At 40.0% G+C, this 27,271-nt stretch overlaps 1 protein-coding gene across 2 annotated transcripts in view; it reads right to left on the bottom strand.

Moving 5' to 3' along the window:
* The window catches only part of PRKN (parkin RBR E3 ubiquitin protein ligase), a 1,230,739-nt gene that overhangs the window by 643,645 nt on the left and 559,823 nt on the right, over window positions 1-27,271 (bottom strand). For both annotated transcript variants that reach the window (XM_050949117.1, XM_050949116.1), the window contains one exon: window positions 4,220-4,303. In XM_050949117.1, coding sequence (XP_050805074.1) covers window positions 4,220-4,303 — 84 coding nt within the window. The remainder of the gene's footprint in view (window positions 1-4,219; window positions 4,304-27,271) is intronic.

Below are 27,271 nucleotides of genomic sequence, written 5' to 3'. Positions count from 1 at the left end.
CTCACCTCATCCACCAACTATGACATAATCTCGGATTGCCATGTCCCACAGGGGACCAAAAGTGGACAGAGACTGCCATTCCCTGTTCTCTATCTGGAAAATGGAGCTTCAGTTTCATCTCCTGGCTTGCTGATCCATGTAGGAAGTCATTAAAAGTACAGAGCCCTGTGAATAGGAATTCTTCCACTGTCGAAGCAAAAATACAGGCAGGTAGGCAGCACACAGAGATGCCTATGTGGAAGTAGATTAACTGATAACAGATAAGGAGGGATTACTACATGTTATTTCACACAGGCCTTTGAACAACATGGGTGCAGCTGTTCAAATCACTTTGTGAACTATCAATGATATCAGAGCTGATACTAAAGCGGTATCTTTATCTTGGTACTACAACTATCTCCTATGCCATGAAGGCAAATTTATACATGATAGTTAAGGCTAAGATTTTGTCATAGATAGGCCTGAATAAAGACTGGGTGTGGCTGGGTCACTACAAAAAATAATTTTCCCTCTGTTGATATTCACCCCCTCTTGTCAGCTGTTGGGAATGGGCCACGTCCAACTTAACTGAATTGGCTTCGTTAGCACTAACCCCCCACTTGGTAAGGCAATTCCCATCTTTTCATGTGCTGTATATTTATACTTGTCTACTTTTTTTTCCCCACTCCATGCATCTGATGAAGTGGGTTATAGCCCATGAAAGCTTAGGCCCAAATAAATTTGTTAGTCTCTAAGGTGCCACAAGGACTCCTCGTTGTTTGTGCTGATACAGACTAACATGGGTACCCCTCTGAAACCTAGGCTTTCTAGGTATAACTACAATACAAATAGAAGTCCAGAAGACAGACAGAATAATGCCATCTGAAAAGTCAGCTCGGGTCTGTCCAAAATGTATCGTTTGTGATTTCTGAAGAGGTTCATAAACCACTAGGTGCACCTGGGCTGGATCACAGATTTGTAACAAAACACAAAGCCCAAGAAATTCCAATTCATTTATGTTTCATTAAGAAAGTTTCACACAGCTTTGTTAATTATTCTGGCAAATCCAGCTTCATAAAATGAGTCAGACCAGAATACACAGGGTACCCGAAAAGAATCTACCTTAGCTAACAATACATTGAACCCATCCATCCTGAAGAAAAAGACTAAGAAGCAGAATGAGTGAACAACAGTAAAAGAAAGATATGAACCCTGAAGAAGCATATATAATCTATATTTAACTACCATAGTACCTTGGGTTGGTGGGAGGGAGGTAGTACATATCTATGCCAAAAATGAAATTAGTTCATTGTAGTTTGTCAAAAAATAGGTTAATCTTTAGTAAATCCTCTTCCCAACTAACAAGGAAGCTATAGCCCTTAATGACACAAATATTATAAGGTATATTTTCTCATGTTAGGCAAAATACCCATAAGAACTATGGATTTCATAAATGCAACATGCATATGTATTTGAAAAGAGAGTGGGGGGACAGGTTTTAATTACATGGAATTATTTATGAAATACAGCTCTTTTCCAGAGGACTTAATGCTGGTGATTGGTTATTTTTCGGGATGTCAACAAAACAAGAATTCTGCTTTACAAAAAGTGTCAAGGTTTCAATATTTGTTTTCATTCTGATGCAGAGAGAAAAACAAGACCTTCTGAAATGTATCATGTAATCAAACAACCAACCCCCATCCCTCCCTCCCCCGCCACACACACACGAACAACACCCCAGAATAGCTAACAGCCCAGTGGTTAGGGGACTCATCTGTAGGTGGGACACTCAGGTTCTACCTGATTTGGGGCAGGGACCTGAACCTGCATTTTCCAGATCCCAGCTGAGTACCACCAGGTTATAGAGTCTATAGTTTTTTTGCAACAAAAAAACTTCAAAAACAGACTCCAAAGAGAGACTGCTGAACTCGAATTAATATGCAAATTAGATACAATTAACTTGGGTTTAAACAGAGACTGGGAATGGTTGGGTCATTACACTAATTAAATCTATTTCCCTATGTTAAGTTCTCCTCACACCTTCTATGGGTCATCTCAATTATCACTTCAAAGGTTTTTTTTCTCCTGCTGATGATAGCTCATCTCAATTGATTGGCCTCTTCCAGTTGGATATCCGTACTTCCATCTTTTAATGTTCTCTGTATGTATAAATATCTTCTGTCTGTGTGTTCCATTCTATGGATCCGAAGAAGTGAGCTGTAGCCCATGAAAGCTTATGCTGAAATAAATTTGTTAGTCTCTAAGGTGCCACAAGTACTCCTGTTCTTTTCGCTAATACAGACTAACACGGCTGCTACTCTGAAACCTGTTATAGAGTCAGTCTCTCTAACTGGTACAAGGAATATTTAACTATTTATACGGAGTAGAACAGCTCCAACAGGGAAGACTGAGGGAGAGAGAAAGAGCCCTGGATAGGGGTGACTAGCACCATTTGACTTCTGTCTTACGCACCTAATGGCGTTCAAGAAAGACAATGATGTTATCTTCTTGAAATAGAGATTAAAACAAGAGCACCACAATACTGATCATCTAAAACTGAAAAATATATCAAGCCCTGAAGGTTGTTGGGCTGGACTCTGCTGGGTTGAAAATTAAACTGATTTCCAAGGTGTGACGCTGGGGGAGCACTCACCTCTCGTGGGTGTCACCTGTCAGCAGGGTGTGACAGTTTGTGTCCATTTGTTCCACATTGGCACTTAACTTAAATAGCTCCTCTCCCTCCCTCATATTTATCCCTCTGATATAATTTATAGATAGCAGTCATATCTCCCCTTTTGGTTAGGCTAAACAAGCCAAGCTATTTGAATCTATTCTCATAAGGTAGGTTTTTCATTCCTCAGATCATCCTAGTAGGCCATCTCTGCGCCTGTTCCAGTTTGAATTCATCTTTAAGTATTCCAGATGAGGTCTCACCAGTGCTTTGTATAATGGTACTAACACTTCCTTGTCTCTACTGGAAATACCTTGCCTGATACAGCCTTGGGCTCCATTAGCCTTTTTCAAGTTGCATCAAATTGACGGCTCATATTCATCCGTGATCAACCAATACACCAGGTCTTTCTCCTCCACTGTGACTTCCAACTGATAAATCCCCAGTTTATAGCAAAAATTCTTGTTGTTAATCCTTAATGCATGATCTTGCACTTTGACTATTAAATATCATCCAATTTCTATTTTTCCAGTTTACAAGGTCATCTAGATCTTCTTGTATGATATTCCAGTCCATATCGGTATTGGCAATACCTCCCAACTTTGTGTCATCTGCAAATTTTATTAGTGCAAACATTTTTTGTGCCAAGGTCAGTAATAAAAATGTTATATAAGGTTGGTCCCAAGACAGATCCCTGAGGAACTCCAACAGTAACCTCCCTTCAGCCTGACAGTTCACCTTTCAGTATGACCTGTTGTAGCCTTCCCTTTAACCAGTTCCTTATCCACCTTTCAGTTCTCATATTAATCCCCATGTTCTCTGATGTAACTAATAATTTCTCATGTGGAACTGTATCAAATGCCTTACTGACATCCAGGTAGATTAGATCTACTGCATTTCGTCTAAAAAATCTGTTATCTTCTCAAAGAAAGATATTAGTAACTTTGTTACCACCTCTTGAGTACAATTGAAGCAATGTAACCTATCATTTAGGCTATTTACTTTTTGCAGTTCATCAAGCTTGGAACAGATCATTTAACTTTAGGAAACATCCTAACAGGCCTTTCTTATCTTAATTACCTATTAACCACATTGCTCATAAACAAAATTCTGACTCCCTGCCTCAGGGGCACAAGCAGTTGCCTGTCTCCCCTGCAGAACATTGCACATCACCCTCCCATGTCCCCCCAAACTATGCCTATTGTTTAGGGGGCAATGCCCCCTTCTGCCCCTCAAATCATCTATGCTCTTAACAGCTCCTTTAGATTTAAATCAATGCAGTCAGACAGAATATCGGCAAGCAGGTAAACTGCGGTACATATATTCATAAAAAATACAAATCCCCCACATTTTCCACAGGGAGATAATGTTATTTTCTGAGCAGTGACAGATATCCCACTTTTGTAACCATATTAGAAGTACTCAATTAGACATAAATAGTAAATTGCCACAGATTCTATATTTTAAACAGAATTAGTGACTTACAGCAGTAATAGAACAAGTATTAATTTCTGCAATGGGCTCATTACATTGAGTCTTGGAGAAACATGACATTTAACAATATCTTACCGCTATATCTCCATGGCAGTTTCGGGATTGGCAAGTGCCAGCTATTCTGTTTGGAATCAGCACATCCTCCCAGCAAGATGGACCCTTTAAAATAACAATTAGATTTTAAAAGTAGTTTGGATTTGAAGAAAACATATAGAAGATCCTCTTTACTGGAACTTTGCTAGACGGGAACTTTATTATTCTGCTGCTAACAAAATACGGTCAAAGCTTCTAAAATTGCCAAAAAGACCTTTGTCATTAAAGCTTGAGCATTAATAGAAAATGTAGCTCCTTCTGTTCTGTGCCTAATATTCCTAAGAGCTCTCAAATTCTCAACTCTGTATTTCCAAAGCTTGAAGTTAGCCAGTGATACTTTCTTCATTATGATTTAAAAAGCTACAGAAGACCCATGTTCTGTCTGAATAATATTTATCTGAGCCTGCAGTTGATCGACTGAAAATGGAAAAATGACAACGTTGTTCAGAGGGGGATATATGGAATATAAGGTTGGGAAAATATTAAGTGGCTTTCTTATATTTCTTTGCTTAACCATTTAAGTGGCTTCTGTTTTACTGAGATGAAAGTCAATGCACAAGGGAGGACTTGGGCATACTTATAACATGGACTTTGATAACTTTTACTTTAAACCAACAAGAGAATTGCTTCAGACTTTCTTCGATCATCTTCATCATCACCACCACTTCTAAGTATAATACACATTAGTAATTTAAAAGTATACAACAAGGGAGTAAGACCATATTGATGGTGTTTAAATTATCATCATGATACCTCATCTAATTATTCTGTTATATGTAAACTGTGGCCAGATTGCAAAAATCAAGTCCCAAAATTTACCCTGAACTCACAATGAAGCATATCCTTTCCACCCACTCTGACTCTTAGACAAAGAACAGCCCTTTGGCAAGCTCTAGTGATTGCATTATTTGCAGTTACTATTGGGTATGAATAAAGGTTGTTACAATGAAGGTCCCATGGTGAATGCCAGGTTGCCTCCACGAGAAGGTGATGCAGTCTCACCTCTCTAGCTTTCTTAGTTCCGCGCTTCACATCTCTACGGCTTTGGCACCTGTCCCAGATGTGACCCTCATCTAGGCACTTTCAACAGGTCTAACGAGGGTCACTTACCCGCACAGACTTCTTGCAGCCGATGCAATGCTTAAAGTCTGGAGACAGAGGCATTCCAAGGATCAAGAGTCGGTACCCAGAACCAACTCTCTAAATCAAACAAGTAAAATAACAGATGAAACTTATTCTAAAGCTCTACTAGCTAACTATTCATGGAGTACACTAACTATACAGAGGAGAAGCAAATTCCCTGGAAGGGAAAACATTTGTAAAGCAAGCCAACCTGCTCTGTCTACCAATCTCAGCCAGCAAGAAGGACCTGATAGGGCAGCTTCAAACTTTATGCTACCACACAGCAGCATGGGGCAGGGGAAAGTGCACACACCACTCCAAAGGGTACCATGCACTGAGCATGCATGCACCTGAAGTGGAAAAGGACACAGGCAACATAGCTCAAAGAACAACAGCTGCAGAACAGGTTAGTAACTGTTTTTTTACTAATGGGTGTGAATAAAAGTCTTTATAGTGACTTCTCAATTACTTTGAGGGGAGTAAACCAAAACATATCTGGTGATTTAAAAAAAATTCTGCTTTTAACAAGGAACCAAAAATTAAAAATAGATGAGGTAATGCAACAAAGGAACCTTGCTCAAGACATCCTTTCCAACTGTTAGAAGAGAGAATCAATCTTATTACTGTAACTTCACTAGGAATCAGACATAAAAAGACATTAAGGATTTATAACTGTATTTATTGTATATTGCCAGATCTTAGTGAAGTTAAAATTGCATATGAAAGATCGATTTGAAATCCACTCTCCCATTATTCTTTGTGCTTGGGATTTTTACCCTCATTTATGGGAATTTAAGTGATTTATATACATTGACATAATCACTTTAGATGATCCTTCTCCAGAAAGAATTACATATGTTTATGTGGAGTACTATATGTGAACACGGTGCTTTTCAAAATACTTTGATCCTGATCCTATTTAATATCAATGGTAAAACTCCCACTGTCTTCACTAGTGTAAGATTGGACCTAAGACACCTAATTCTTCTCTCACCTACGCCATTATAAACTAGTGTAACTCTCTCAAAGTCAATGGAGCTATACCAGTACAAGTGACAGAAGAATCAGGCACAATGTCTCTACACAAGGAAGCTTATAATCCAAATAACCTATCCTGGAAGGACACTACCAGCCATAGCTCTTATTATCAAGGCTTCATGAGTAGCAAACACTACAGGTCAATTTTTGTTTGCTGGTGAACTTCACCGAAATCAATGGATGCACACCAGCATAAAATTTGCCCAAACATCTGGAAATAAGAGTTTCCAGGATTGATCTCCAAGTCAAAGAAATACAAAACAAAGGACAGCAGTTCTGATGCAAGAAAGAAGAGATATAATATACAAGGTATGAGATTAATCCAGGAAGGTTTGGAAAAATAAGTGGCTATTAAGTAGGGATTTGAAGGAAAGGACGGTTATGTTGACTGTGCCAAAGTGTTTTATAAATATTACTTAATTACAACTTTCACTTTCATTTTTTATAAGCACAGAACTACCCAGAACCAAAAGGAAAATCATATATATTTTGCCCCTTTGGATAGCATATTGTCTGATGGAGCTTGCACTTCAAGTCAATAGTCATGTTTCAGTTTACACTGATAGGTATTAAAACAGGGGTGGACAAACTACGTCCCGCGGGCCAGCTCAGGCTCCTCAGGACTTTGGATCCGGTCCGCAGCACCGCCGGCACCACGTCCCTGCGGCCCCCGGGTGGGGGGCAGAGGGCTCCATGCATTGCCCTTGCCTCCAGGGACCGTCACCTGCAGCGCCCATTGTCTGGGAATGGGGAACTGCAGCCAATGGGAGCTTTGGGGGAGGCACCTGGAGGCACGGCAAGGGCAGTGCACGCAGAGACCTCTGCCCCCTCTCCCCCAGGGTCTGCAGAGCTTCTCGGAGTGGTACGGGGTGAGGGACAGAGCAGGTATGCAGGGAGCCTGCCCTGGCCCCGATGCGTGCCACTGCCACCCTGGAGCCACTTGAGGTAAGCGGCACCAGGCCGGAGCCCGAACTCCTCCTGTACCCCACACCCCAACTCCCTGCCCTAAGCCCCCTGTCTGCACTTCACACCCCTCCTGCACCGCAACTTCCTGCTCTGAGCCTCCTGCTGCACCCCGCACCCCAACCCCCTTCCCTGAGCCCCCTCATACAGTCTGCACCCCTCCTCTGCCCCAATTCCTTGCCCTGAGCCCCTTTCTGCATCCCCTCCCACATTCCGCACTCCCTCCCGCACCCCAAACCCCTGCCCTGGCCCTGTATACAACTTCCCCACCCAGATGTGGCCCTTGACTCAAAAAGTTTGCCCACCCCTGTATTAGACTGACCATTTAAGGAAACAGAGTGGTCTAGCAGCTAGAGACTGTGGCAAGGAGTCAGGAGATGTTGGTTCTGTTCTTGACTGTCACTGACATGCTGAGCGACTATGGGAAAGTCATTTAGTCCATATCTAAACTGACCCATAGCAAAATGAGGTTAATACTTATCACCAAAATCTGTGAAGAAGTTGCAGCTCTTCAGATGAAAGATGCTATGGTATGTAAAGTGTTGTTAATAATAATTTCACATATTTTAAAAAGATACTGTTTAGCTGAAATCTTACATCTAACTTTCCATGTTAGTACAGCAGCAAAAATTATAAACCCTTGAAAATACAATATAATTAAAATGCTGACATTTGTTTAACAATACTGGTACTAAATGTCATTGGTATAATTGTGCCAAAATAACAACACAAATTCAAGTGAGATAAGCTCTTTGAAATGCAATTTTTGTTTTGTTCTATCTTAAGCTTTAGAAAAATCTATCAAATTACAAATCAGCCAATCAGTCACACTGTTGAAACACATTGCACATTACAGTGTTTATAATTATTAGTTTACATTAATCAGAGTGTATTATGAGGAGAAAAACCTCCTGACTGCAAGATTAAAGAGACTGTCCTTCATGTAGTAGTCACATGGCTTCTAGAGAAAGCTGCAGATCAAAATAAAAACACCATATTTTTCTCCAAATGTCTAAAAGGGAAAAGAGCAGAATAAAAACTAAGTATCAAGACTGGAATACAAATGAATAAGAAAAAAATAAAAAGTACAGTTGAATTTACTTTTACTATTAATATATGTTTTTATTTTTTCTGTTTTGTGGCTTTCTGAGGAGGGGGTGGGAGGCATACTGGATCGTAGGTCTATGATAAAGACAGCAAAGACAGGGAGGACTCAGGTGCCCTTAAAATGTATCAGCAGAACCTTGATTATACTGGGACTGCTTTCCAGCTGTAGCGAAGGTTTAACTTTGTTTTAAAAGCTGCAGCTGCATTGTGATCCCTTGCAATCCTCACTTTAAAAAAACCGAAAACTGGAGAGGTGTTCTAGAGATCTCAGATGACAAATTATTCAAAATGCAGTAGTTAGATTGAGTTGTTGACCTGTGAAATCAGAGAAAGGTCGGAAACAGAGGTCAACAATAGAATTCAGTGATTCATCAAATAGTTTGAATCTTTTAGAAGGCTGGAAACTATCCATGTATTTAATGCTTTGTATTTTCCCTGCTTTATATTCTTCCCCAGTGAACAATATGCAGTAGAATATCATTAAAACACATCTTTGTACCTACTAATATCTACATAGGTGACATAAATCATTAAAATGTTGAGCAAATGACCCAACTGAGGGACAAACATTAATGCAAAAAAGATTTTTCAAGTAATGTAAGGAATAACATCTGGTGCATAAGAATTCAAACTAGAACACAAGTCACTAAGGAAGTGCTACAGTATATCTAAGCCAAGTCCAGTGGCAACTGCTCACATTCCTTTGGAGAATATCCTCTATTGCCTCTGATATTCTAGATAAATGTGGGGTGCTAAGCACTGCTTGGCCCTCCCAGAATGCTTCTAATTCCTTGCACCCACCAACAAAATATCTCCTATATAAAAGGTGCTGAAACCACTCTTTGGAGTAGGTTTGCTTTTTGTACTGTGTGATTAGCCAGTCTCTACTGCTACAGGTCCAGCAGGGAGTGTGGTCTCTGGCATCACAGATACAATTGTGGCCTTTTCACCATTATCATCCCTTAGTCTCTTGCTGGCGACTTGTCTGTTGCACTTGCTGCACTTCATTGCTCAAGGGGTTAAATTTGCCAGAAATCACTTATCTGTGCAAACTGTGCTGAACACAAAGTAACAGAAATCAGTGCAAAAAGTCTAAAAAATTAACCATATGTCCTTGCAAGGAATTACACTGGACACTATGGCCAAAGCATTTATGTTACAGCTGTCAGCCCAAGTGTTCAATTGTTGCACATTCTTAACATGCTGCTTTATCTACTTGCAATATATTCCATCTTTCATGGGCATAGTCCAACAGCAAAATAGTGTACAATTTAACACAGGCCATGAGTGCTGGGGGAATAGTGACACTGCTTACCCATCGTGCTGTAAGACATCAAGTGCATTTTATAACATCTTACCAGAAAACAATTAATCTTAGCCATTATTTTCTCCTAATTCTCATTACTTATGTTTGAAAGGCTTTCATAAAACAGACATATGAGCCTTGCAATCACATTTTGGGGCAATGCATTTTTTCCTACACCTGCTTATATGCTCTCATAGATTCTCTATTCATGGAGCTGGTCCTTCAATATCACCTCTCAGAAAAATTATAAGGCAATTATCAGCCTTTCCCTTCCCCGTTCTGAAAATTGCCTCTGCTCTCATTGCAGAGATCCTTCACAAAGCAATGTTTTTCAGCAGCCTATTGGCGTTCAGTAAGTAACCTCTGCTAGTCCAGCTACACTGATAGCTTTCCTCTCCTCCTGCCCCTTTGCTAATCCTATTGCTGCAATAATCTAGTGCCTCCACACCTCTTATTCTTATACACTGTGAGAATTCTCATAACAGTTCTCAAGTCCAAAGAATGAGTGCCTTGTAAGAAGGCATTGGAATTTGAAAAGGAACTAAAATTATTACTTTTATTGATTTTTTCAGGATTTTAATGGTCAGATGGTATTGCTGTGGTATTAATCATCATTTTGTATGTTTCACTTTAATGGTCCCTGCAGATTCATGGATGTCCCAGAGCAGGTGTGAGAGACAGACAGATGACCTACACAGGAGTGGACTGGCTAACAAAATTGAGGTCCATCCATGAAAGAGAAGAGCAGGGAGGATTTATTCCTGGAGTTGCACAGAGAAATGAATAAGGATTTGGACTGAAGGTATCACATTTTTGTCAATGCAATTAACACCTACTATACAGTAGTTTAGATATGTGTCAGAGCTGTCATGTTGAGAATGTTCACCAGTGGTAAAACAGCACCTTCACCCAGTCTCAACTTCCCTAAACAAGAATATTACTCTCTTCTAATAATCCTCTTGTACACCAAATTTCCATTGCTGAATGAGGGCACGTTTGTTCTGAGCATGATACAAGGATGGTACATCCAAATAGAGCCTTTCATTCTTTTTACTAAAGCAGTAATGCAGAGAACAAATTAAGACTTACAGACACAGCAATTGATTTTTATGAATTCTTTAACAGTTTTAATTTAGGAGAACCATCTGATTATCTTCAGCTTTTCAAGCTCTCTTTACTAAGAATAATCTAGCTGCTGTGTGAGTGAAGTTTGCAGTTACCCAGATCACAGTTGGGCAAAGACCACATGATGTGCGTTAAGTGTTAAGAGATTGGAGATCTCATTTAAATTCAGAATAAGTAAATCTATTTGAATAACAACATTTATTATAATGTAGAGCTTCATATTTATTTCAGGTTCCTTTATATCTTGATAATTATGCATACAACTGGACTGTGTTTATTAAATGAGATAAGGTGCTTATTATATTTCTAGTCAATGCCCAGATATCATCATCATATAAACATTATTACTTTGCTACCACATAAAACCACATAAATAACAGCTTCCAGTTTTATGGAAAATATATTGCTCTAAATCCCCAGAAAGCAGCCGAACAATGTTAGACACCTTGTTTGAAAGAAAGAAAGAAAGAAAGAAAGAAAGAAAGAAAAGGTATACAAAAGTTACCAATTTAGCCAGGAGATTTTTTACTAGTCTTTTTACAATTTGTTCCATTTACAGTACTTTAAATGTTATCATAAAATAATTGTCAGTGTGTATGGGCAGGTGGAGACCGGTGGCTGCTGGCTGGGAGCCCAGCTTTGAAGGCAGAGCAGTGCAGAAGTAAGGATGGCACGGTATGGTAACATCACCCTTACTTCCCCATTGCTGCATCAGAACAGTGACCTCAGTCAGCAGCCAACACACTCTGGCCACCCAGCTCTGAAGGCAGCAGTGTAGGAATAAGGCTGCATGGTACGGTATTGCCACTTTTACTTCTGTGCTGCTGCTGGCGGGAAGCTGCCTTCAGAGCTGGGTGCCTGGCCTGCAGCCGCTGCTCTCTGGCCACCCAGCTCAGAAGGTAGCACAGAAGTAAGAGTGGCAATACCACAATCCCCTCTAAAATGACCGTATGATCGCCTGCAACTCCCTTTTGGGTCAGGGCCCCCAATTTGAGAAACTGTGGTCTTCCCCATGAAACTGGTATAGTATAGGATAAAAGCACATAAAAGACCAGATTTCACAGAGGGAGAGCAGATTTCATGATCCGTGATGTGTTTTTCATGGCCGTGAATTTAGTAGGGCTACAGTCATAGAACCTGGGCAAAATACAAATCCTCATTTACATGAATAATCTCCTCAGTATCAATGAGATAAGCCCAAGGCTGGCTCCAGGTTTTTTGCAGCCCCAAGCAAAAAAAAGAGTGCCGCCCCTTGAAAGGTGCCGCCCCAAGCACATGCTTGGAATGCTGGTGCCTAGAGCTGGCCATGGGTAAGCCACCTGAGTAATGACTTACTCATGTGAAAATTTGCAAGATGAAAACTCTTATACTAGCAGTGTCCTATATTGCTCTATACAAAATTTTCAGATGTGAGTTCTGGCTCCAGTAGAGGCTGGCATCTGAAGACAAACATTTTGAGAGAAGAATGTCTGGATCTCGCCCACAATAAACTGATTCTAATGAAGCTGTCATGGTTAACGATGCCAAGCCATGAACACACACACACACACACACACAAAAACGTTCAGAAGAAAAGCAGATCTGCCCCACTACCAAGCAAGATGCTGCTCTAATGACCAAAAAAAAATTTGGAAGAGATTGCAAATACAAGTGTTTAGGAAATACAGTTTGTGGCAGCAGCTGGTTTGCTTGAAATCAACATATTTCTGCAATGAGATATTCCCAAAAGAAAAATTATACTCATTTATATAAGGAAAACACAATGTAGACTGACCATTACCTACCGGCTATAGTATGCACGGAATGCAGAGTTAAGCATTTTGAATGGCTAACAATTTTCACAAAACAGGATACTTTGGGTACCTGCTGCAACTCCTTATTTGTTTGGACAGTACCAAGTACCCTTTCACAGCTCAATAAACAAATAGTAATTGAAAACACATTCATTAATTTATTATCTGAATTTTATTTATTTGCAGCTAACACAAGCAAATCCAGATGATCATAAATGACAGTGTAATGGGGTGTATAAACCCATGTCAGGGGTTAATACATACAGAAGAGGCAGGAAATGGACTATCTGGGCTCAGCTGCAGCTGCTGCAATAGAAGACTTAATTTTCATGGTCAAAGGGAGGCTGAGAAGGAAATTCTTTCTAAGAGTTCTGCTGGATGGCCTGAGATCTCTGTGAGCGAAAGGAGCTTGCAAGTCACTGAGTCAGAGAGATAATACATTCAAAAGACAAACTCCACCTCTGGTTAGCAGGCTGTGTTTTTCACTGAGGTTGGCTAAGTTACCCTGGGACTTTTGAGGATACAATGAATTATGGTGTGCTAAAAGTTTGGGAAGGATGAATTAACTTTGGACAAAGAGACTCCCCTTACTTTTACTCTATAAGGCAGCTATGATTCTGAATATGGACTGAACACATTTTACGTGGTATTCAACAAAGATACAGCTTCCTTCAGCATGTGAATGGGACAAACACCTGAACTTGCTTCACTCATGCTGATGATTAAGGATGCCATTTTCTCTCAGTTCACTGATGTCACCATTCAATCTCAGACATACGATCTCTTCATATAAAACCCAAATCAATATTAAATTTGGCTGGTACAGATGGTAACTACATACTAAATCCTGAATATAGGAAGAAATCCTGTATTAAGCAGACACCAAGGGATGACTGGCACAAGATGAACATGCGGAAATGCAAACAAAAAGGAAGAGTCATTTTCCATAAATTGGCTAGAATAAGCAAAGAGTGCCATAACATATTCCATAAACAATTGTATAGTGTAAGGCCCCTGTACCGATAATATGTCATTATAATAAATTCTTCAACAATTCTAAATGTGTCTTCATACCTGATAGGTAGGTAGCAAAATACCTGCAATCAACACTACATGGGTTATGGGAAGAGAAATATAATCATGATCTGTTTATTGATCTGTCACATGCTGCAGGAAAGGCTTTAAACAGAAAATAGTGAGTAAAATCCTCAGCTGATATAAATCATCATAATCCCACTAAAGTAAGTGAAGCTACAGCTTAGGACCTGGCCCTGAGTCTATCTTCCTTTCATATTACAAGCTGAAGTATCTACCTTCTAGTTAATAGATTTCAAAAAGTTCCACACTTATCAAACACAACCAGAACTAATTCTGATTCTAACACATTCACATTACAAAGAAAGACATTTTTTCTTCTCTCCTCTTCTTTTGGTCTCAATGCTTAACGCTGCTGGACACCAAAATCAGGGTTTACACTGTAGTTAAGGAAATTGAAAGTGCACCTGGAACCAGGGCCGGCTCCAGGCCTCAGCGCGCCAAGCGCGTGCTTGGGGTGGCATGCCGCGGGGGGCGCTCTGCCGGTTGCCGGGAGGGCGGCAGGCAGCTCCGGTGGACCTCCCGCAGGCGTGCCTGCGGAGGGTCCGCTGGTCCCGCGGCTCCAGTGGAGCATCCACAGGCACGCCTGCGGGAGGTCCACCAGAGCCGCGGGACTGGCGAGCAGCAGAGCACCCCCCGCGGCATGCCGCTGTGCTTGGGGCAGCGAAATGGCTAGAGCCAGCCCTGCCTGGAACTCTAAAAATTATAGGAGATACTTTTCCCCAAGCTGTCTGAACCACCACGTTCAATTCCTTGTTTTTTTTCCTAATTTTAATGACTTCAAAGTTTTCATTCCACCTTCAAATAAAGCGGAGGTGCATATGGTACATAAAGAGTTGTCCCTCAGCACTCTGCAATGAGGAGATTTTTAACTGTTTGCCCAAAGTGTTTACACATCACTCTGAATCTATGATCAGTGGAGAGAGCGCCAAACACAATTGTGGTAAATAACTTAGAGCTGATGATCTGTAAGGTGTGTGAGCATCAACAAAATGTTATCTGAAGCACAATTGCAATATTCAATGTTTATTTAGATTTAAAAGAATCTACACCAGAGAATACCCATCCGGAGCTATGGAGGCCCTTGGTTTAATTCTGAAAGCCCAAGAAGTTTCACAATCAATCCAGCAGCAGAGCTTACTCCTGCTCTCCTCCCAACCACATCACACTGATCAGCTGTCAGCAGACTCAAAGTGAATTTGAAATTCCATCCCATTTCACATTTTCCTCAAAACAGGAATCCTACTCTAACGGCGTCAGCCCTCCTCCAGTGCTCCAATAAATTGGCGACAAGCGGTCCACTACTTCAGGCTATTTTGGACTGTGTGGGACAGCACAGCCAAGGAGGCGCCCCCTCACCAAGAATGCTGTGCTGGCAGCCCCATCTCTTTTACACTGAAGGAGCCTTTGCTCTAGTGTCCACCTTGACCTCAAATGTGATAGCATGGCACAGGGAGAGAGATGATCTCTTAGGTAGGAAGGTCCCAGGCCATGTAACTATTGTGCTTCTTCTGGAAATCAGTAAATAGTCTTTCAGCCAAACCCTTATTTTATAAATATTATTTTAATTCATGATAGGTTTCAGGCTGATTGCTCTGGAAGATGAAGCCCCCTCTTCACCCACAGAAGAAGTACAGCACAGCACGGGCACAGATTGTGGAAACTTCCCATCACTTCACCCACTATGCCACAATCCTGTTCTGGAGAAATCACCTCTAGGGCTCAGGGGGGTCAGTCTCTATGCCCATTTAATCGTTAGCCTCTCTGTTGAAAAAGCCAACAAGGATGCCAATTAGTGCCAAGATTGGCAGTCGTTTTTGCAAAATGGACACTTGTCCAGTAGGTACTAGAATGAAATCAACTATTTTATGTCAGTTCCTCATCAGCTATCAAATGTCTACAAATGTTGGTCACTAACAACCTAGACTACATTCAAATAAGCAAGCCAGAGGTGAAAGTTTCTACATCCCAGTCACCTGATCCATTTGGTCCCACTCTTAGGTTATTTTTAGATATATATTTTTGATGGGCACAGAAAAACACAAAAGAACACCTGTATGTAATGCTACCAGACACTACTCTCCCCAATGCTTTAATATTTTCCCTTCTCTTCACTCACTCAGGATTCAATGGGAACTTCTGAATGCACAATATTTTTTGAAAAACGAGCCGTTTATTTAGATGCCTAAATATGTACACACCACTTTAGGCACCCATTTCTGAAAATACTGGTCTAGATAGAACTTGCCTCATCTGCAGTCTTGGAGTACTGAAGCAATTAAAAAGATGAAAACCTTATCAATTCTAAATTTATTTGGTATTCCAAAATAAGAGGCCACCATTTCAAGCTGTTGGCACCCGGATAAACACTTCAAAGATACAGTGAATCAGAAAAACAAACAGCAGCTCCATAACCACAGCACTACAAAAACAGCCCTGCAGCACATTCTACAAAATAGCTATGCAGCTATTCTCCACCTGCCCTAAAAATCACCCCAAAACTATTTGCTTCTTCAGCAACCCTCATAAAAACATGTGCCTCCCAGAGAACCCTAGGGGTCAACGGATTTGAAGGAGGAGAGCACATTTCAAAGGATAGGGGCTCTCACAGGCCAGTATGATACATCTCTTACCCTTTACTTGTAAACCCATTCTCTTAGCTGTTAAGTTTTTTCCTTTAGAGACCGTCCTTCAAAAAAAGAATACATCTTTGATGTGGGGGAATGGGGATTTTTTTCCTTTTTTTTTTTTTTAAACAATGATGTTTGTGATTTTGTCATATCAGCACCCAAGTCATCATTGTGTCCTTAGTTTAAGCAAAAAATTAACAACTTTAAATTTTTCAAGTAGAGATGGATCCAATCAGACCTATACTTTGAGGAATTCATAACCTGTGTCTAGATCTAACTTTTGCTCTTAGGTTTTTGTTGGTTTTTTTAAAGTTATTTACATATGAGAAATCCCTCTAAAGAGCTAACTAAGATAAGTCAATACACAAACCAAGGACTTTAAGTAGCACTTCTGTTAATAATGCTAACTAGACACCTTGTCATGTAAATTCATCTGTGCTGTACGGAACCATACAAGAGATAATAAACCAAAGATTTAAGATAAGAAAAATATATCCCCTCAACTCCATGAATATCCCCAAATAATTATCATTTAATTCAAGTGTGATAATTGCAAATCATTTTGTTTTACGTATTTTTGTTTATGAAATGTTTTGTATCCTATGAAATGAGATGAAATCCAAGTCTTTCCATTGAAGAGAATACCGGGAGAGCTCATCAGCGGAGTACTTTTCAGACTCTCTGATACTGTCGTGACAAAGCTGAATTAGCGAGATGCTGGATAGATTCTCAGAACAAATGTCTTAACTAATCAATAGAAAGGCTTAAAATAAGATTGCCATTGGTGAAGAACCAACTTTGCAGAAGATGGTCAGCCAGACTTTTCAGCTGCTTCAAAATAAAATTGTAAAATCAAGATTACACATACAATACCTGTAGAAAACAGACTTGTACATAATTAATTTCAGATTTTATACATGTTCAGCAATACTGACAGACAAAAGCTTATCAATTTCAGCAGGAATGCCCTCATGTTCCAATGGAAAGCTCATGGGAGAATGAAAACTTTAACATACCAAAACTTAAGATGCAATGTATTTTAAAGCCTGAGGACACATCTCTAATGGTATTTTTTTCCCCCAGATGCCACTATTGTTTTACTGCAGTACACACACACCACCACACACCATTTAGAATACAGGTCAATGTGAACTAATTCATTTTGTTTTAATAACAGGATTTGCAGAAACAAGGATATGCATCAGATGGGTTAAATTAGCTTCAGACATTATTCCCATATCTATCCGAGGTTATGTTGCCAACTCATTTTCTTTGGAAAATACAATTTTCACCCAACAGCATAATTCCAACTAACCCACACAGAAGTGAATAGAGCACTCTTTTGAGAATTTTAAACTAGCATTTCACTAGCGTTAACATACCATGGACGTAAGTGAAAATTCTAGTGACAGGATCCCTTGATCAAATAAAATGTTCAACTGGCATGTAGATATTTGAACGAGCAAACATTGCTTAAATGTACTCTTATACACGTCCAGAGGGAGCAGTGAAAGGGTGAAAATGGAACTAAAAGCTGGAAATTTGCCAGAAATCACTTATCTGTGCAAACTGTGCTGAACACAAAGTAACAGAAATCAGTGCAAAAAGTCTAAAAAATTAACCATATGTCCTTTTGTAAGACTCCAGGGAAGGGAGTCTGCACTCACCAGGGAACTGGTGGGAGAAAGGAAAGGGAGGAGGGAAGAAAAACCTGCTCTCTGCGATTATCTCTGTATCTCTCTCCGGGGAAGAAGGGAGGGGGAAGGTAACATTCCTCTCGGGGTGGGTCTCCTAGTGTACCCAGGGTGGGAAAGAGCTGGGAGGAAGAAAGGAGGGGGAAGGGAAATGGTTTATTCCCCTTTGTTTTGAGACTCAAGGAATCTGGGTCTTGGGGTCCCCAGGGAAGGGTTTGGGGGGACCAGAGGGTATCAGGCCCTGGAATTCCTGATTGGTGGCAGCACTACAGCATCTAAGCTGGTAATTAAGCTTAGAGGACTTTAGGTTAGTACCCATATCCTGGACGCTAAGGTCCAGAGTTGGGAGTTATACTATGACACCATGTAAGCTGTAATAATGTGAGAGAATCTAAAGTTGGCAACTCAACTTTAAGAAGAAGTGTGCAGTATAGCATATAATGTATTAGTAAACAAAATATGCAGCATTTCTTTGAACACATATAGTAGTAGTCCACTCCAGTCATTCAACTTTACAAAGTTATTCTTTATACTCAGGTAACTTTTCAAATGTTCAGTTTCCATATAATGTGCAAGTCTACGACATATTTCATGGTTATTTTATACACTGTACTTTAAGACAAAGAAAGACCAGAGATCACAAAACACTACAGAGCCATTGCCTGTACAATTGTACAAGTGTACAATTACACTTTTGTGTGTATGGGGTGGGAGGAAAAGAATGCTACAATGTTTATAACTACAGGAAAGTTTTGCAAGTAAACTATTTTTAATTGCCAGTATAGTTGATATGGTGCATCCCTTTATCCTGAAAACTAGCACCTGACATAATTTGCCCTGAGATACGCAGAAAAAAAAGACCATCGCACTAACAGCCCAGGCCGGAAGAACACACAAATAGTTCAAAGTCACCTTTGTATACCCACATATACCTCCTCTGCCAAGATGCACTGTGTCTTCCTTGGCGATAATTAACAATCTGTGCATGAAGATCAAGGTGTGTAATAAAAAAAAATCAGAAGTCTTAATTTAACTTTTTGTTTTTTGATAGTCAAGCTGAAATGGAATCTAGTTGGCTCTCTCATAGCAGCATTACTTCTGCAGTGCCAACCAGAGTCCAAAGTAGTAAAATATAATTATATTAAAAATAAATATGACTAGGAATACAGTGAGCAGATTTGTTGAATATGAAAGTGCACTTTTACATAGTTGAACTGTCCTTTTAATTCACTTGTTAGGGATACTTATTTCTTTAATAATATCTAAATTCTCAATACAAACTTATAGGATTTTCTCTTCTAGAATTTCTAGAACTTCACAAAACATTCTAAGCCAAAATCAGTATTCCTGAGCTACTGTCTATTGAGGCAATAGACTTAAATCTAATAAAACTATTTAACAATTTAAACAAATTTAAAAAAAACATTCCCCAAGTTCTCTGATTCCTGATATATGGATAGGACTTAACTTGCTAGGGTCCTTACCCATCCTACCCAAACAAGGGACAAACACTGTGTAAAGGTGCCACCCAACCTGCGATATCACCCATCACAAGAGCAAAGATTTATACCTATGTACAATAACTATTAATCTGCATACAGTTAGAGAGTGAAAAAAACATTAACATACTTCATAGGTTCCATTTTTTTTTCCTCTGGGGGAGGAGGCGATGGCATATTGGCAGTATAGTCATGCATAATGGTACAGAGAGGCAGAATGGTCATGTGCCTAGATCCCTGGACTGGGAATCAGGACACTACGTTCTATTCCCAGCTCTGCTAGGGGTCTGCTGAGTGACCTTGGGCAAGTCTTTTTACCTCTCTGTGCCTCAGTTCCCTGTCTGTAAAATGGGTATAATGACATTTACCTCCTTTGTAAATTGTTTCAAGATCTGCTGATGAAAAGTGTTATGTAAGAGCTAGCTGTTATTGTTACAGAAAACCTGGGTTTAGCTAATCAATTTCATTATCATTGTTGCTAGGCAAGAATATTTTGTATTAAATTCAATGGAACTTTGGCAAGTTTTTTTCTTTACTGGTCTTTCATAAAAAAAATAAAAATAAAATATCAATTCCATACCCTAAGCAAAATTTTGCATGTGTGTATGCATATTTTACTTCTGTTGAGCAGATTTAAACTTAATTGAGATTATACTTCCTATTACACTGGGGAAAACCTGACATGATTTTAAACACGGAAAAACAAATTGTTAAATCTTTTATAATCACAGTTTGCAATTAACTTCTCATCCTTAATGCAAGTACAGCACTAATCTATTAACTCATGCATTGTTACATTTGTCTCATTATACTGCATGATCACAGAAAATATACCACATTATGGAAAATACGTATGTGTTGGTGGGTCTCCACTTAGCCACTATCTTAAAACACTTCCCTGAAAAAGCTAAATAGGCTTAAACTGAGTGGAAATAAATTATTATAGTTTCTGTCTAGTGTTTTGCTTTTCATGATAGCAATCCCTGTTATCTCAAAGTGATATGCATGTGCCAACCACATTCAGGCTTGCCTCATTTATTATAAAAGCACTGACCTTTCAAACATTCTTCTGGTCTTCCTTTAAAAAATAAACAAACATGTCAGTGTCAGTGAAGTGGAAAATTAGCCTTTTGAAACAAAACAAAAAATACCCACATTAAAAAAAAGCCATAACTAAACGAAAAATGCATGCTGAATCATGTAAGGCTGATTTTATTGTGCATACTCCAGAAAAGTCCTTGACATCACTAATGTTTGCCTTATGCATAAGTCCCAGAGCAAAAACTACATCTGGAAGAGACTTGAACTGCTACCCACAGGCATTTCAGGATCTGAACCGAAAGGTTTACGGCATTACAATCCAGCTAATTCTATTGCTTCTAATTCCAGCTGGACTTAAACTCTTATCTCTGCACTTCAGGCCTTCAGATATGTCCTATCACAGTAGCACCAATTCCCAGAGAATACTCAACTCCATGACCCAAATGAGATTAAATCCCTCCAGATAGACCAAGTAAATGGCTCATAACTTGTTTCTGTCACTTTCACTAATGCCTTTGTACCATGAAAGAAACCAGCAAAGGTGTAAATATCCACAAATGATTAACTGTGCTTTCCCCTGACTTCTATCAGTGATTCCAGTTGTCTGCTTCCTGCTGAGGACATCACAGAGATATGCAGTACCTAAACTTTCTCCTTAAATACTGTGTTAATCAACTGCTAGACAGATATTTGTACTTTATCAATTTACTGGTTGTTATTCTTGGTGATTTTATGTATATATATATCCATTCCTCCCCTCTCAGAACTGTTACATTTATACTTGAAAGGAGTCATACTTAGACTCTTTCAGATCAAGCTATATCATTGCACAAGCTATGACCATTGCACACTTCCTCAGATTAAACAGGTTCCACCCAAAACGAGGAAAAATGGACAGATCAAAGCTTAGTCAGAAAGACATAGGTTACTTTCAAGCACCTAAAGACACTGTTTCCAATCAACTGTCAACAGTTTCTTTAAAACAAGTGAAAGAGAAAGCAGTGATTCCTCCTCTAAAAATACTGGGATACAAATGAGAAATTGCCTTGGGAATCAAAATCAAAACTACGAATATACAGTCCAAACTAAGGAGTTCTTAGAAACAGCTCCCTAGGATCATGGCATATTTATTTTGTGGGGACCCGGCAGCTAACAAAACAACAAAATAAAGAAGCTTCATTTCATAACTTGGTCTGTGAAACTGGAACCAATTCTACATTGGCACAAGTCATGTGAAGATTAAGGTGATAAAACATAAGGAATGATTAAGGGATCTGGGCTTTGTAATTCCAACTCCTTGGCGATGTCTCTAGAGGACTGCAGAGAGGCAGACACCACACAGAAAGCCTCCAACTGGAAACATTCTCTGCTGACCTCCCTTTATAACAAAAGGATAGACCACTCATACTCTACAGCACCTAAATAGATGGAAATAGTTACCCAGATAATCCCTGTATATTGGAGCTCAAAAGTGCCACACATGAACTTATCAGATGTGAATACCAGCTTGGGAAAACTGCTATGCAAATTGGAAGCAGCCTCTGTGACTCATTCAAGGAACCATAACTAGACAAAGCCACTGATTAATATATGAAACCTAAGCATCAAGTGAGCGCCTTATAGTCTGCGGTTCAAACTGTCCTCAGTATCAATGAGGTTATCATGTGGTAAAAATAAAATATATTTATCTAGATAAAGAATGGCCTCCGAGTGTTTGTTCTGTCATTAGAAGTGAGAAATCTTAGCCATCAACAGAATTTGATCATGGTACATATTTCCACTAGATGTTTATAACCTTAGTATGTCACCAAAAAGCCATGCAGCCTTCAACAGCAAAGATTTTTTTATTTTTAAATGCAATAAAACCAGAATTCAGTAAATACACACACACACACACACACACACACACACACACACACAGACACAAATTATAACCCAGACCCACTAAGTCTTTAACAGTGTTAGAAGAAGGTCCAAAATTATGTTTTCCTACAATCTTTCATCAGCTGCATTTATACTAATGCAGAGCAATGGCACACTGCAATGAGTTTAACCAAAAATATTATCCTATACATGGGATGAACTAGATGCCCTGACTTTTCTATATGCTACTTCTATTCTATGAGTGCAGGATATGCAGAAGCTTCCCTTCACCCCCCAACTATGTGCTTCAATTATGATTTTGAGGAGCCTCTCTGGGGGGCTCTCTAGAGCCGCAGCAGGTAAACTTTTTGGCCTGAGGATGCATCGGGTTTCAGAAATTGTATACAGGGCTGGCTGTGCCTCCCCAAACAGCCTGGCATGGCCTGTCCCCTGATTCTCACCCCTGCTGCCCACCCCCCCCCAGGACTCCCTGCCACATCCAACTCTCCCACTCCCTGTCCCCCAGAACCCACACCCCGACTTCCCCCTGCCACCTCATCCAACTCCTCCTCTCATTCCTGACTGCCCTCCCCTGGAACCCTTGCTCCAGACTCCCCCCCGCTGCCCCATCCAATCCCCCCTCCTTCCTGACTGTCCCCCGGGACCCCTGCACCCATTCAACCCCCCCGATCCCCACCCTTTGACCGCCCCAATCCCTATCCACCCCCCACCCCTTGTCCGCCACCCCGAACTCCCCTGCCCTCTATCCAACTCCACCTCCTCCCTTACCGCGCTGTCTGGAGCACCGGTGGCTGACGGTGCTACAGTCGCGCCGCCCAGCTGGAGCCAGCCACGCCACCACGCAGCACAGGGCACCGGGTCAGGCTGCGGCTCTGCAGCTGTGCTGCCCGGCTGCCCAGAGCATTGCATCAGTGGCGCAGTGAGCTGAGGCTGCGGGGGAGGGAGGAACAGCCGGAGGAGGGACTGGGGGCTAGCCTCTCGGGCCAGGAGCTCAGGGGCCAGGCAGGAGGGTTCCATGGGCCGGATGTGGCCCGTGAGCTGTAGTTTGCCCACTTCTGATGTAAAGAGTGCCAACAAAGATATTAACTTAAAAAGAAATGTCAAGACCTTGCACAATTTTTACGTATACTGGTGACTAATTGTTAATATCATTCAGCACTGTATCAACATCCAGAGCAACTGGACAATATAAGCTTTGAGAAGTTTTGTGGTCAGGTATCTGGTCAATATTTGGTTCTGCTTTATGGGCTGAACCAGCTCCATAAAGTTTAATAGAAAGACTCCCACTGTCTCCAAGATAAATTGGTTTGGGCATTTAATGATTTTTAAAACAGTGGTTTTCAACCAAGAGAACAGTATCTGTGGAAAACTTCCCAAGTCTTCTGCTGCGCAAGTATATTACTCTTACAAATCCTGCTAGAAACCTTACTCCACTATTCTGTTTTTGTTTCTGCTCTGCTGTCAGTGATAGTGGCAGAACTTTTCAAACAGATATTTCACATTGGTAGATATTTCTACAGTAACGAAAGCCATAGTCTGCAAGCATGTTTTGTATTCATTTCACTCTGTTTCCCTTTCATGAGTGCTTGAATTGTTTAACCAAAAACACCTTTGAGCAAGGCATTATTCTACCTTATATTCACATTCACCATCCACTTAGGAGCAGAGGCCCAGATTCTAAAGGTATTTAGGCCTTGCTCTGTGATTAAGTTTGCTAGGTGCCTTTTCAGAAGTGAGTTACCTTCTCTCTCACATATCCTGAGACCAACACAGCTACAACAACACAGTAAATAACCTTAAGCATGTAAGTTGTGCTACTGAAGTCATTGGAAACTGTGCATAAACTAGAAGTTAAGCACATACTTAAATATCTTGCTGAACCCTGGTCATATTTAGCACAACATCATGATATGACTCAGGGCCCATCCAAATTGCTTTATCTTGTCAGGTATGTCAACAATAGGGCTATTTCTAACAACAAACAATAAGGCAATTTGAATATCAGTAGTACTTTGCTCTTAAGCTCTAGTTCCTTCCATTCAAGGATCTCAATGTACTTCACAAACAGGAATCAAAATGTCTCCTACTACTCCTCTGCAACAAAGAAATGTTATTTATGGTTTTACAGAGTTAACTGAGGAAGTAACATTAAAGTCAACAGTGTCAAACATGGGATCTTACAAATGGGCATCTAAATAAAATTCGCCTGACCTTCAGAGGTGCTCAGCACCTACTCTAATTGATCTAAGTTTTGCAGAATCAAACCTGTTTTGTTCAGATAAGTAAATATAGATTTAGATACCTCGCTTTCGATATCCAGAACCTGTTTTTCAGAGATGCTGAGCACTCGCAGCAGTTGACTACATACCTGAAATCAGTGTGATCTGAAGGTACTCAGCACCTCTGAAAAATCAGGCTTCCAGGTCTGAAAATTTCAACCTGATCAGGATCAGAGAATGAATTGTTGGAAACCTGGGAATATAGCTCAGTCAGAACCAGAGCTATCAGTATGCACTTGAAATTTTGTTCTGTGAATCTACATTGCTCATCTGTAGGGCTCTGTTTGAGATAACTGCCTATTAGGTATAAAAAACATTCCAAACAAAACAAATCACCACAGATCCTCTGATTAGTTTCTCCGAAAATGAATAATTACATCCTCCAAGTCACTCATCTTGGATGTGACTCTTCGCTATTTTCCATAATGCAGATCTATGTAAATCCCAACATAGAGAGATTTACAATCTATTTCAATTACATTTAATTGAAAAAAAGCTTCTTTTCCCTATTCTATTTTACTCGTTTTAAGATGTTTCTTTCTTTGGCAGCTATGCACTGATGATCTAAAGTAATTTTTTTCCAGCTGTGAATTACAGCCTTTCAAAAAAATCTGACATATTTTTCTTTTGTCTTCCAGTTGGTTGCCATGGCTTTCTTCTCCTCACCCCATATTCTAGGAAACATAGTGCTTCCTTGTTCCCTGATCCTAAATCAAGAGAAAATTAGTGGTTATAGCATTGGGGCAAAGGCTCTCTTTCTTCTGGGTAGAGGCATAGCTTTCTCACTTCTTACCCCTGGAAAACAAAAACCCAGCAGGTTCTGATTGCCAAAACTCGTATCCAGAAACTCATCATGAGCTAAAATGCATCTGGCACCAAGGAACAGAAGGTCTGGGCACTAAAGCAGGGTATTACTGATGTGCCAAGACCAGATTTCTGTTGATGAACCTTTATGGATGTCGGCACTGAATAGGGTTGGCTGAAGGCACTCACAAAGTGGAGATTTGTTGGCTCACATACATCATTAATGAAATGATAGCATGTGGAGGAGAGAAAACCTCAATCAAACTGATAAAACTGTATTTCTGGTATTTATTTCCCACAATGCTAAATTAAGCATCCCTTACACCCCTCCTCTCTGCCCCCTTTCCTGGCTGCATAACAAACATCATCAAAGGGCGCTGATTCTCAAAGGACTGCCTTAGAAGTGGTTATCTTCAGAATCGCAAGCAAGGAAATTTTTACTGAAACCTTTGTGAAGTATAAAGAGGGTGGAGGTGGTCATGCAGAGAATAAATGCAGTAATAGACTAACAGAAAAAATGCAGTAAAGTAATCCATAATAACTGCATTGCTTTTGAAAATCTTGCCTCACCAATATAACAAACATCAAGGATAATAAAAATTTGTTAGGCATCATCTGTTGCATTCCTGTTGCATTTGTTATCTGGACTTCTAAAATAGCTAAGGGATCAGTTGGTTTGAGCTTTTATGGTGAGTTTTAAATATAGCTAGGCCACTGGGTGAAGTTAATGTAAAAATAGGTAGTGCAAATAAATGTCTCTTTTCATATTTAACTAAATAGCAAAAATTCAAAGAAATAGCAGCCGAGATCATAATGTTGACTTTACAGCAAAGGAGACATTACCTACTAATGAAAAATCTGCCATGAATCATTCATAATTCGCTCAATAATAATTTACACTTGGCTGCATTTTATTGTGTTGAACAGAATGTAATCAGGCCTGATGACCTTTAAGAACTCTTTTAAGTCAGGTATCTCAAAATGTGATCTGTACTCAGCAAGGTCTCTGAATTCCATTTTACTCAGTGCTTTGAAACAGAAAGCTGTGCAAAGATACAATTCTTATCCATCCTGTGGATTGACAGTATGTTTTAGCATTTATTCATAGCTTTACATATTAGCATGAACTTTATTTTATCCAAATTGAAATGCACTGTGTCATTGTCCAGGTGTGATTAAGATGATGGTACTGCACTAGAACCAAAAGAGGCCTCTTACAGAAAGAAAAATGCATCACGTGTATTTGTGAACAATTTTAAAATAATAATGCTAATAAGAAGTCCAGATAGCCTATGTGAACAGTTTGGCAGGACACATCAGTAATTTGGTCGGTTTTGCTTTTATGGAAACCAATACATCATAAGACTTGTTAATTTTAAAGGGCTTTGGGACAAATTATTTGCAGGTGTAAATGAGGAAAATTCAGTTAAAGCCAGAAGAGCTGCACCTGTTTGCATTAGCAGAGAAATTAGCTCTCATTTGAGGGTTCTGGTATTTTGTTTGTTTGGGAGGGCGGGGTCAAATGCCAATAAACCACTAGGAAGAGTTACATTGAACTAAATGTACTTCTTTTAGGTGGAAAATAAACCCAGTCCCTTCTCTCAGGATCTCTAGAACTTTCTGTTCAGTTAAAATTCATGCTAAGTGCATTAAA

Source organism: Gopherus flavomarginatus, chromosome 4 (genome assembly GCF_025201925.1).
Source record: "Gopherus flavomarginatus isolate rGopFla2 chromosome 4, rGopFla2.mat.asm, whole genome shotgun sequence".
Taxonomy (NCBI): domain Eukaryota; kingdom Metazoa; phylum Chordata; order Testudines; family Testudinidae; genus Gopherus; species Gopherus flavomarginatus.
The sequence above is the reverse complement of the archived record's forward strand: the minus strand, read 5'-3'. Positions and strand labels throughout refer to the sequence as shown.